The 12,349-nt window shown below is 35.5% G+C and overlaps 1 protein-coding gene across 1 annotated transcript in view; it reads right to left on the bottom strand.

Moving 5' to 3' along the window:
- Positions 1 to 354: 354 nt before the first annotated feature.
- The window catches only part of COX7B2 (cytochrome c oxidase subunit 7B2), a 131,912-nt gene continuing 119,917 nt past the window's right edge, over positions 355 to 12,349 (bottom strand). The window contains exon 2 of the mRNA XM_079154005.1: positions 355 to 886. Within this exon, the coding sequence (XP_079010131.1) occupies positions 582 to 824 (243 nt within the window). The 5' untranslated portion in view covers positions 825 to 886 and the 3' untranslated portion in view covers positions 355 to 581. The remainder of the gene's footprint in view (positions 887 to 12,349) is intronic.

Genomic DNA, 12,349 nt, shown 5'->3' with positions numbered 1-12,349 from the left:
ATGTGAAAAATGGTCAGATTCTAAAAACAGTTTTGAAGAATATTTGATAGGATTTGCCAACCAATTAAGTAAGATATGCATGTATGTATGTATATCCACTGAAGACAATCGAGGACAAGTCATTAAACCAGAAGAATACATGCTTTATTAATTCTACTTTCAAATATTTGTTATTTAGCTGGGCATGGTGGCCCACACCTATAATCTCAGAAGCTCAAGAGGCCAAGGAAGGAGGATCACAAAATCAAAGCCAACTTCAGCAATTTTGAGGTTTTAAGCAACTTAGCAAGACCAGTCTCAAAATAAAAATGAAAAAGGGCTGGAGGTTTGGCTCAGCAGTTAAGGGTCCCTGGGGTCAATCCCTGAAATAAACAAACAAAAAAATATGTAATTTTCTGTAATCTGTATCTCTATATCCATTGCTACTGCTTTGCTTTCAGGCACAAAAATGACTATTTGCTATGACTTTAAAGATTTCGAGTGTATTTTATTTTTTCAAATACATACATTTTAATGAGAAACACAGTGCTCACAAGATAAATTGGTTTTGAAACAATTCTGAATTATAATAATGGTGGTGGTTACTGATCATTCCACTCTTTTGGGGTAACTCTGCCAACAGGAGATGGATTCCATTCTATTCCCATCTGTGTAGTTAAAAACACCCATGTGACAACACAGAAAGTGGTTCCAAGAGCTAGCACTGTATTGCCATATTTGTCATGAAAATCTGGTGAGTGTTTTATGTGACTCTGTCTTGTCATAATTTGCTGAATTCTCCATATCTTGAGACTACTGAGTGTATATCTGGCCAAGGGAAACATGAAGGTATGACAGGATTGCAGTTGATTGCAGTTACTAGTCTATAAATTCGATGGAAAGAGACCTGGGAAAACAAAACAAAACAAAAAGCAATGAAATCTGATCTGCATTTGGTTCCTCATTTTCTGAATGTTTTGCCCATATCACCTTTTGGAGCAGCGATCAGACAACATGTCATGATGTCTGGATTTGAATCTTAGCTCTGCCATTGGTTAGTTATATGAACTGGGGCAGTTACTTTATCTCTCTTTGCCTCAGTTTCTTCATCATCAAACTGAGATAAAATGTCTAACAAGAATGAATGTCATGAAAATCAGAATAAATCAATGAAGTAAACACAAAGTAAACATGCAGTGTTAGCTTTTCTAATCTCCATAAACATTCAAATGGCTTGCTCTGTAGATAGCCTCCAATTTTAATGGGACTAAAGTAGCTATTTAAAATTATACCCAACTTGGTCCATTATCTATCTATCTACTCTTATATCTACTATATACTCCAGACTTCAGTCAGGATTACAAGGCAATCATAAAGTATGTTACATCCTGCTCTATATCCTTCCTGTTAAAGCCCCACTTCTCTCTTTGGCTCTGTCTGTACCTCAAAACTTACCTTCTCTTTTTATAGGTAAAATTCTTTTGGCATTTGAAATTGCAGAATAAAAGTCACTATTCCAGTGAAGTCTTTTCCAAAACTCCCTAGTTGAATAAACCCCCCTTTCTAGGCTGCAACACTTTTTAACCCTTCTTTCATAGCATTTGATATGAAGTATTGTCTTTTAAAAAGTAGCTCTTATTATTTTAGAGCATTTTTGGTTCACAGCAAAATCAAAGGAGTAGGGCGATTTCCCAAATAGCCTCTGATACCATACAACCACAGTCTCCTAGACATCAACATCTTCCAGTAGAAGAGTATATGTGTTGTAACTGAAAAACCTACAGTGGTACATCATTATCAATGAAAGTTGATAGTTTACATTATGGCTTATACTCTATGGGTTTTGACAAATATGACACATACAGAATAGTTTCTATTTCCTAAAAATCCTCTGTGCTCTGTCTATTCATGCTTTGTTCATTAATTGACTCCACAGTTTTACCTTTTCCCAGAATGTCATATAGCTTCATATATTATATGAATCACATATTATATAGCTTTTTTAGATTGACTTCCTTTACTTAGTGATATGCATTTATGTTTCTTGCCCGTCTTTTCAGGGTTTGCTAGCTCATTTCTTTTTAGTGCTTCATAATACATGATTGTTTGACTAGACAAGAGGTTTTTTTATCCATACTTTTACTAAATGAAATTTTGGTTCATCCCAAGTTGAGGAAATTGTGAAAAAAACCTAAACAGCTATGTGCAGGTTTTTGTGTAGACATAAGTTTTTGACAAATTCAGGTAAATAACAAGGAGTGTGATTACTGAGTCATATGGTGACAGTATGTTTCATTTTGTAAGAAACTACCTAATTGCCTTTCAAACAGTTGTATATATATTTTTTTTTCATTCCCACCAGCAGTGAATGAAAGTTCCAGTTGTTCCCTTTCAGCATTTGGCAGGTTAATGTTTTGGATTTTGCTCATAATAAGAGGTGTAGAGATTGTTTACTTTGCAATTTCCTGACATATGATGTTGAACACCTTTTAATATATTTATTTGCAATATGTATATATCCTCCTTGTTGAAGTGCCTGTATCAAATATTTTATCCATTTTTTAATTAGGAGATTCATTTTCTTATTGTTGAATTTTAAGAGTCCTTTGCATATTTTGAATAACATTCCTTTTTCAGATATGTCTTCTGAAAATATTTTCTCCTCACCTGTGGTTTGCATTGTAATTCTACTAAGGGGTTATCTTTTTTATTCTTCCCTGATAGATTGTAAAGTCTCTGAAAGGAAGAGAGACATTTTCATGAAAAGTAGATTGACATAAAAAAGCATAGCTAGGGTGGGAAACAAGATGGCAGACTAGAGGGTGACTGCATCTCCTGTCACTCCAGAACTCAGGATTCAAGAAGGGGACGTATTGAGAGACTCTGACCAACCCAGAGCCGCTGGGTGAGTCTCTCCGACTGGGTGAAGCTCTGCAGAGGCAGCAGGCCTGGACAGTGGGCGGCTTCTTAGAGCAGGGCAGGGCAGCGAGTAACTTCCCCAGCAACCCTGCTCACTCTGTAGGCAGGCCCGATCCACAGCCAGCTCCTCTGAGCAGGCCTGCCCAGTGATAGCTTTTCTGCACAGAGCCAGCCCCAGCCCTGGACCTGCCCGAGGGCCCTGGCCCGCAAGCAGCTTATCGGACCAGGGCAGGACAGTGAGAGGCTTTCCCGAGTAGCCCTGCTCCCTCCAGCAGCAGGCCCGGTTGATAGCCAGCTTCTTGGAGCAGGCCCCTAGAGTGAGAGGTTTTCCATGCAGAGCCAGCCACCAGCCCTGGACCCAGCAGCGGGCTAGGGGCAGCTTTCTTGGGGAAGCACTGCATTATCAAGTTCCTCCAAGACTTCAGGCTACTGAAGGCTGGGAGGTGATATACTGGAAATCTACAGGGACACTATAAGCCAAAGAGGAAATCTGCAATATCTCAGAGTACCATTGATATCCAACCAATATGAGAAAACAAGGGAAGAAAATGTCCCAAACAAACCTAGATGCTATATCAATAAAATCCAATGACAGCATGGCAGAAGAAATGTCAGAAAGGGAGTTCAGAATGTACATAATTAAAACAATCAGGAAAGCAAACGAGGAGATGAAAGAGCAAATGCAGGCATTAAGTGATCAAACGAATCAACAGTTAAAATAGCAAATACAGGAAACAAAAGATCATTTCAATAAAGAGATAGAGATACTAAAAAAACAAACAAACAGAAATCCTTGAAATAAAGGAAACAATAAACCAAATTAAAAACTACATAGAAAGCATAACCAATAGGATAGAACACCTGGAAGACAGATCCTCAGACACTGAAGAAAAAATATTTAATCTTGAAAGCAAAGTTGATGGAACAGAGAAGATGGTAAGAAATCATGAACAGAAACTATAAGAATTATGAGATATCATGAAAAGACCAAATTTAAGACTTATTGGGATTGAGGAAGGTTTAAAGAAACAAACCAAAGGAATGAATAATCTATTCAATGAAATAATATCAGAAAATTTCCTAAATCTGAAGAATGAAATGGAAAATCAAGTACAAGAGGCTTATAGGACTCCAAATATACAAAATTACACAGGCCCACACCAAGGCACATTATAATGAAAATTCATAACATACAAAATAAAGACAGAATTTTAAAGGCTGTGAGAGAAAAGAATCAAATTACATTAAGGGGGAAACCAATAAGAATATCAGCAGATTTTTCAATCCAGACCCTAAAAGCTAGAAGGGCCTGGAACAACATTTACCAAGCCCTGAAAGAAAATGGATGCCAACCAAGAATCTTATACCCAGCAAAACTTACCCTCAGATTTGATGACAAAATAAAATCCTTCCATGATAAACAAAAGCTAAAAGAATTAACAAAAAGAAAGCCGGCAATACAGAACATTCTCAGCAAAATAGTCCATGAGAAAAAGATGCAAAACAATGACGCAAATTAGCAAACGGAGGAACTAGCCTAAAGGAATAGCCAAGTAAAGGAGAAACCAAGTCAGTTAAAAAACTGAAATGAGTCAAATGACTGGGAATACAAATCATCTCACAATAATAACCCTGAATGTTAATGGCCTGAACTCATCAATCAAAAGACACAGACTAGCAGATTGGATTAAAAAGAAAAATTAAAAAATATGCTGCCTGCAAGAGACTCATCTCATAGAAAGAGATACCCATAGACTAAAGGTGAAAGGATGGGGAAAAATGCACCATGCACATGGACACAGCAAAAAAGCTGTCGTATCCATCCTCATTTCAGATAATGTGGACTTCAAGCCAAAACTAGTGAGAAGGGATAAAGAAGGACATTATACTGCTTAAGGGAAGCATAAATCAGAAAGACATAACAATCATAAATATCTATGCCCCAAACATTGGCTCATCCACGTCAAATGAATCCTCGATTCCAGAAATCAAATAGACCACAACACAATAATATTAGGTGATTTTAACACGCCTCTCTCAAAACTGGACAGATCTTCCAAACAAAAATTGAATAAAGAAACCATAGATCTCAATAACACAATTTAGACCTAACGGACATATATAGAATATACCATCCAACAAAGAGTGAATACACTTTCTTCTCAGCAGCACATGGATCCTTCTCTAAAATAGACCATATTTTATGTCACAAAGCTACTGTTAGCAAATACAAGATGATAGAGATACTACCTTATATTCTATCAGATCATAATGGATTGAAATTAGAAGTAAATTACAGAATAAAAAACAAAAACTTCTCCAACACCTGGAGATTAAATAATACACTATTATATGATGAATGGATAACAGAAGACATCAGGAGGGAAATAAAATAATTCTTAGAAGTAAACAAGAACAAAGACACATCATATCAAAATCTCTGGTATACCATGAAAGCAGTACTTAGAGGAAGATTTATTTCATGGAGCACATTCAACAAAAGAAGAAAAAATCAACAAATAAATGACATAACACTACAGCTCAAAGCCCTAGAAAAACAACAGACCAATATCAAAAGTAGTAGAAGACAGGAAATAGTTAAAATCAGAGCTGAAATCAATGAAATTGAAACAAAAGAAACAATCGAAAAAATTTACAAAATAAATAGTTGGTTCTTTGAAAAAAATAAACAAAATCGATAAACCCTTAGCCACACTAACAAAGAGAAAGAGAGAGAAAACTCAAATTACTAAAATTTGGAATGAACAAGGATATATCACAACAGACACGAGTGAAATACAAAACATAATTAGAAGCTATTTTGAAAATCTATGCTCCAACAAAACAGAAAATCTCAAAGACATCAACAAGTTTCTAGAGACATATGAATTACCTAAACTGAACCAGGAGGACATACACAACTTAAATAGATCAATTTCAAGTAATGAAATAGAAGAATCATCAAAAGCCTACCAACAAAGAAAAGCCCAGGACCAGATGGTTCTCAGCCGAGTTCTACAAAACATTTCAAGAAGAGCTCATTGCAATACTTCTCAAAGTATTTCATGAAATACAAGCTCAGGGAACCCTGCCAAACTCATTCTATGAAGCCAATATCACCCTGATACCTAAATCAGACAGAGACACATCAAGGAAAGAAAATTTCAGAGCAATATCCTTAATGAACATCAACGCAAAAATTCTCAACAACATTTTAGCAAATTGCATACAAAAATATATTAAAATGATAGTGCACCACGATCAAGTGTGTTTTACCCCAGGGATGCAAGGTTGGTTCAAGATCCAGAAATCAATAAATGTCATTTACCATATCAACAGACTTAAAGTCAAGAATTACATGATTATTTTGATAGATGCAGAAAAAATATTTGATAAAATACAGCACCCACTCAGGCTCAAAACACTAGAAAATAAAGCGATAGTGGGAACATTCCTTAACATTGCAAAGGCCATCTATGCTGAGTCCATGGTCAATATCATTCTAAATGGTGAAAAACTGAAAGCATTCCCCCTAAAAACTGGAACAAGGCAGGGATGCCCTCTTTCACCACTTCTATTCAACATTGTCCTCGAAACTCTAGCCAGAGCAATTAGACAAACCAAAGAAATTAAAGGGATACAAATAGGAAAAGAAGAACTCAAACTATCCCTATTTGCTGATGACATGATTCTATGTTTAGAGGAGCCAGGAAATTCCACCAGAAAACTTATAGAACTCATAAATGAATTCAGTAAAGCAGCGGGATATAAAATCAATGCTCATAAATCTAATGCATTTTTATGCATTAGATTTAGTGATGAATTAAAGATTTAGTGATTAGTGATGAATCCTCAGAAAGAGATTTTAGGAAAACTAACCCATTCACAATAGCCTAGAAAAAAATAAAATCCTTGGGAATCAATCTAACAAAAGAGGTGAACGACCTCTACAATGAGAACTACAGAACACTAAAGAAAGAAATGAAAGAAAACCTTAGAAGATGGAAAGAGCTCCCATGTTCTTGGACAGGCAGAATTAATATTGTCAAAATGGCCATACTACCTAACGTGCTAAACAGATTCAATGCAATTCCAATTAAAATCCCAATGATGTACCTCACAGCAATGGACCAAGCAATCATGAAATTCATCTGGAAGAGTAAGAAACCCAGAATAGCTAAAGCAATCCTTAGCAGGAAGAGTAAAGCAGGAGGTATTGCAATACCAGAACTTCAACTACACTACAAAGTAATAGTCACAAAAACGGTATGGTATTGGTACCAAAATAGAAAGGTAGATCAATGGTACAGAATAGAGGACATGCACACAAACTCAAATAAATACAATTTTCTCAGACAAAGGGACCAAAATACACAATGGAGAAAAGAGAGCCTCTTCAACAAATGGTGCTGTGAAAACTGGAAATCCATATGCAACAGAATGAAACTAAACCCCTATCCCTCATCCTGCACAAAACTCAACTCAAAATGGATCAAGGACCTCAGAATCAGACCGGAGACCCTGCATCTTATAGAAGAAAAAAGTAGGTCCTAATCTCCTACATGTCGGCCTAGGATCAGACTTCCTTAACAGGACTCTCATAGCACAAGCAATAAAAGCAAGAATCAAGAACTGGGATAGATTCAAACTAAAAAGCTTTCTCTCAGCAAAGGAAACTATCAGCAATGTGTAGAAAGAGCCTATAGAGTGGGAGAAAATCTTTGCCACTCATACTTCAGATAGAGCACTGATTTCCACAATATATAAAGAACTCAAAAAACTCTACACCAAAAATACAAATAATCCAATCAAAAAATGGGCTAAGGAAGTGAACAGACCCTTCACAGAAGAAGATCTATAAGCAATCAAGAGATACATGAAAAAATGTTCAACATCTCTACTAATAAGAGAAATGCAAATCAAAAGTACACTAAGATTCCATCTCACCCCAATTAGAATGGTGATCATCAAGAACAGAAGCAACAATAAGTGTTGGCGAGGATGTGGGGAAAAAGGTACACTCATACATTGCTGGTGGGACTGCAAATTAGTGCAGCCACCCTGGAAAGCAGTGTGGAGATTCCTCAGAAAGCCTGGAATAGAACCACCATTTGACCCAGCTATCCCACTCCTCGGCCTATATCCAAAGGACTGAAAATCAGCATACTACAGAGATGCAGCCACATCAATGTTCATAGCTGCTCAATTCACAATAGCCAGATTGTGGAACCAACCTAGATGTCCTTCAATTGATGAATGGATAACAAAACTGTGATTATATATATATACACACACTCAGCCATAAAGAATAATAAAATTATGGCATTTGTAGGCAAATGGATTCAATTGGAGAATATCATGCTAAGTGAGATAAGCCAATCTCAAAAAACCAAAGGACGAATGATCTCATTGATACGTGGATGATGACACAAAATGGGGGGTGGGAGGAAGAATGGAGGAAGGAAGGACTGTGTAGAGGGAAAAGAGGGGTGGGAGGGATGGGGGGAAGGGAAAAAAATAGCAGAATGAATCAAACAACATTACCCTAAGTAAATTTATGATTACACAAATGGTATGCCTTTACTCCATGTACAAACAGAGAAATAACATGTATCCCATTTGTTTCCAATAAAAAAAAAAAAAAAAGCATAGCGAGAATTTTTTGAACCAATTCAAAATATAAATGAATACTGGAATCCTCATACGAAGCCAAAGTAAACACATAAGTAAAAAATTATAAAAATCACATAATAGCTCTAATAATCTTATTTCTTAGATAAGTTACAACAAAAAGTCTGAAGTAGAAACAGATTGAAGAACTCTGTTGATTTTCCTTTCTTTGTGCAAGCTGTCAAACTGCTCAGCCTTTAGCAATGACATATGTTAACTGTGGCCTAAATGTAGGCAACATGGATACAAAAGGGCCTGAGGTCAGTACTTACAGACTTATAATTGTTCACTGAGATTTGCCAACTCAAAAGATTTTACTTCCAGCCTAGAAAACAAGACCTAAGGTTCTCTTTAATTTCCTACCATATGGTAAGTGGTACTCTTCATGATTGTGACAAACAAGGCAAATACAGAGCCAAATTAATTTTTTCTGAAGTTCCAAATATTCAAAGATGTTTCCAACTAGTGGTGAACCTCTCCACCAAAATGCATCAAAGTATAAGCCTGAAATTAATTCAGAGTAAGCTGAAGGTAAAGTAAGTCAGAGTGTGAAAGGTGAAGCCTTACTCCAACACAAAAGCACCTATGGCACAATTACTTTTGAACTTTAGAAAGGCACGTAACCAGAGGATCTCTAGTGGGTCATCAGCTCATGCCTGCTGCTTTATGACAAATTGATTTCATTACTCCTATCCTCACAATGTTAAGTGGAAACTCAAATACTTTACTTCTCATGACAGTGATTGCATCAGTTGGAGTTTGGCACATTCTTTGGCTATTCTCATCTTTACGAGGTTTTTCTTTTCTATCCATCCTGAATATTCTTGAAGCAATAACTGCCTGTTGTTAAGAATTTTCCTTGAAAACTCTTTCTGTAGTTTGTGGTTAGCACTTTGTACTACAATCAAATAATACAGTCTTCTCATTCATCCTTTGTTGACATCATTTGCCTTCAGATCTAACTTACATCTACCTTTGTTTATGAAATAAACGTAACCTAAGAACTCATTAATTGGAGGAATTTTCCATTTTGCTTAACTCCACATGACTCTCTTTTACAATAAATGTGTGTGATCAGTGAATCCTATGCCTATTACCCAAAGAACTAAAGCAATAGGTTCCAGTGGGTTCATACACACATACACACACACACACACACACACACACACACACACACACGTATAAAAAGGGGGAATTCAATAATATAATGCAGACAAAGGAAATACTTCTCAAAGTAAATGCTTTTTGATGAGAAAAGACGAAAAAGAGATGGAAGCTGACAGATTTCTTTAGGTAATAATAACAAAGTAAAGGATTCTCCTGCCTGTGGCAATAAAATAATTATGTTCTGAATAAAAATAAACAGTTAAAGGGAGTGAAGTAGCCTGTAAGGATGAAAAGGGAAGATTGTATCATCTATTTTACACAGGAACGTTGAAATTCAGTTCAGAAAAAAAAGACCTCACTCTAAGAACAATAAAGAGTATCTTAGGATTTGAAACTTAAGTGATAATAATACTTTCAAATCACTAAAGGTCATAAAAATAAGTATAGTGATGGTGTAAGAAGATCTAACATTTTTTGACTGTGCCAGGATTTTGCACATTTGTAAATATGGTATAGAAGGGTGTTTATTTTTTCCCATTTTCCACACAAGAACACATGATAGGACAGAAGTGAACACAACAACTCTGATTTTAAATCTAATGAAATTTTCAACTACTAAGGTCTTATAATATATTTAACTATAAGTATTACAAAACAAACAAAATTCAACCAAACAAAAACAAAAGAAAAATTGTGATTATCAGATATGGCCTTTTAACTGAAATTGGGTTGCTGTCATTTATTGTATATTCACTGAGTGACTACTGCATGTCTGGGCCAGGGTTGGGTGCCAGCAATATAATGCCTTCCCTCAAGTAACTTATGGTACACTGAAGGAATGAAGAGCCATATTCTAAGGAAGGAAACTGCCAAGAGCTGAGAACAGGGTGCCTTTAGTCTAGACAGGAGGTGGACATTTCACTCCAGGATTCTAGGAATAGTTTTAGATGAGATGATACCTACACTGGATCTTAAAAGATGTTTTAGAAATAGAAAATTTAAAAACCCTGAGGGATGGTGGTTCAGTTTGCCTAGCATGCAGGAGGCCCTGTGTTCAATTCTCAGCACTGCAAAAAAAAAAAAAAAAAAAAAAAAAAAAAAAAAAAACACTAGGGGAACATATGTAAATGAAGCAGTAAAAGCATAAGTATAGAGGCCTGAAAGGTCATGTGGACAGGGCAATACACCAAGTTCAATAACACCAAGTGTTGGAGCAACAAATATCCAACAGATAAGCTGGGAAGATAAAGAATATACAGGCATAATGAGGATTTTACATGCCTTTCTATGGCATTTAGACTCAATTTTACAGGTTAGTGGTTCCCACTATTGAGAAAAAGTTGTCAAAGTTATAGTCTTTGATGTAAGTTAATATGAATTTTAATTCTACATTTTTATTTTCTTTCTTTTTTTTTGTTTATAAAAAGGGTATTTATTAGATTGGCTTACACGACCAGAAGCTGGATAATCCACAAGGACCCAAGGACCGTCTGCAGCTGGAGAGCTGGAAGAACCAGTAGCTGCACAGTCCAAGAGGCAGAAGACCCAGAATAAGAGGGATCAAAGAGTGCGACCCTAGTCGGAGACTGAGGTTTCTGGAAACTGCCTGGAGAATCACTGGCAGAGTTGAGTTTGGAAGAGTTAAGAAGTGAGAGTTCAATATCCTCAGATGATTGAAGTAGCAATCAAGAACCTGTTCAAGAAAAGCTGAGCTTTCATCTGCCTACATTTTTATTTTCATAATATAAAAATACAAGAAAATAACATAAGATCTGGACTATGTTGCTTAATAGTGCTTCTGTTTATCTTTGTTTAGTATTTTGTTTGCACTAGTGTATAAAATTATTTGTCCTGTGTAAATACAAAAAGAATGTGTGTAGTTTTTATATTTAAATAACATGCTAATGCCAGAGATAAAATAAAGAATTAGAAGAACTGAGTCATACCAAAGCTTACTATATAGTGTAATTGTGAAAATAAAGGAAACATCGCCACTGCAAGTAGAATAGAGTTTCTGGACTGTCATACTGAAGTAATATGGCAAATCTGAATTTTCTTTGTTTTATACATTGGTTCATTTTTAATTTGAAAATGTTTTAATTTTATAGTTGTATTATGCTTTAAACATAAAGAGGATAAATTTGGTTTCATGGCTGCATATGCCAAATGATTTTATAATCAAATAATTTAAGATGGTAGATGATAAGGTTTTCCCTATAAAAAGATTCTACACATAACCCACATTCAGGAAGAAACTACTGATTGGTTTAATCAGAAACAGGATGACAAAGAAAATATCTGGGTATAAAAAGCACTTCGCATAGATAATTATTAGATGAAAAATGAATGGAGAGAATGGCAATAATTGCAAAAAAATGTAAGACATTAAACATTAGTGAAACATTCATTGCAATGTTTCATGTAAAGGATGATGAGGATATAAAATAAATACTGATTATTTATACTGAAAGAATAAAATTGATAAGTATTAGAAAAATGAAATCCAATTGATTTGGCAATAAGAAAATTAATTGAGAATTCTAATAACTTATTCTCTATGTTAAGATTTCATCTAAAACCTCTGTCCAAATTTCTGTTCAAAATCTGTAGATAGTGACTCAATAGCCTGTAGATAACCCAAGTGAATCAGAGCTTGAGTGGTCTAGATATAAAA

The sequence above is a fragment of the Sciurus vulgaris genome (assembly GCF_902686455.1).
Source record: "Sciurus vulgaris genome assembly, chromosome: 9".
In the NCBI taxonomy this organism is placed as follows: domain Eukaryota; kingdom Metazoa; phylum Chordata; class Mammalia; order Rodentia; family Sciuridae; genus Sciurus; species Sciurus vulgaris.
Note: the sequence above shows the minus strand (reverse complement) of the source record. Positions and strands in the feature narration are given on the sequence as shown.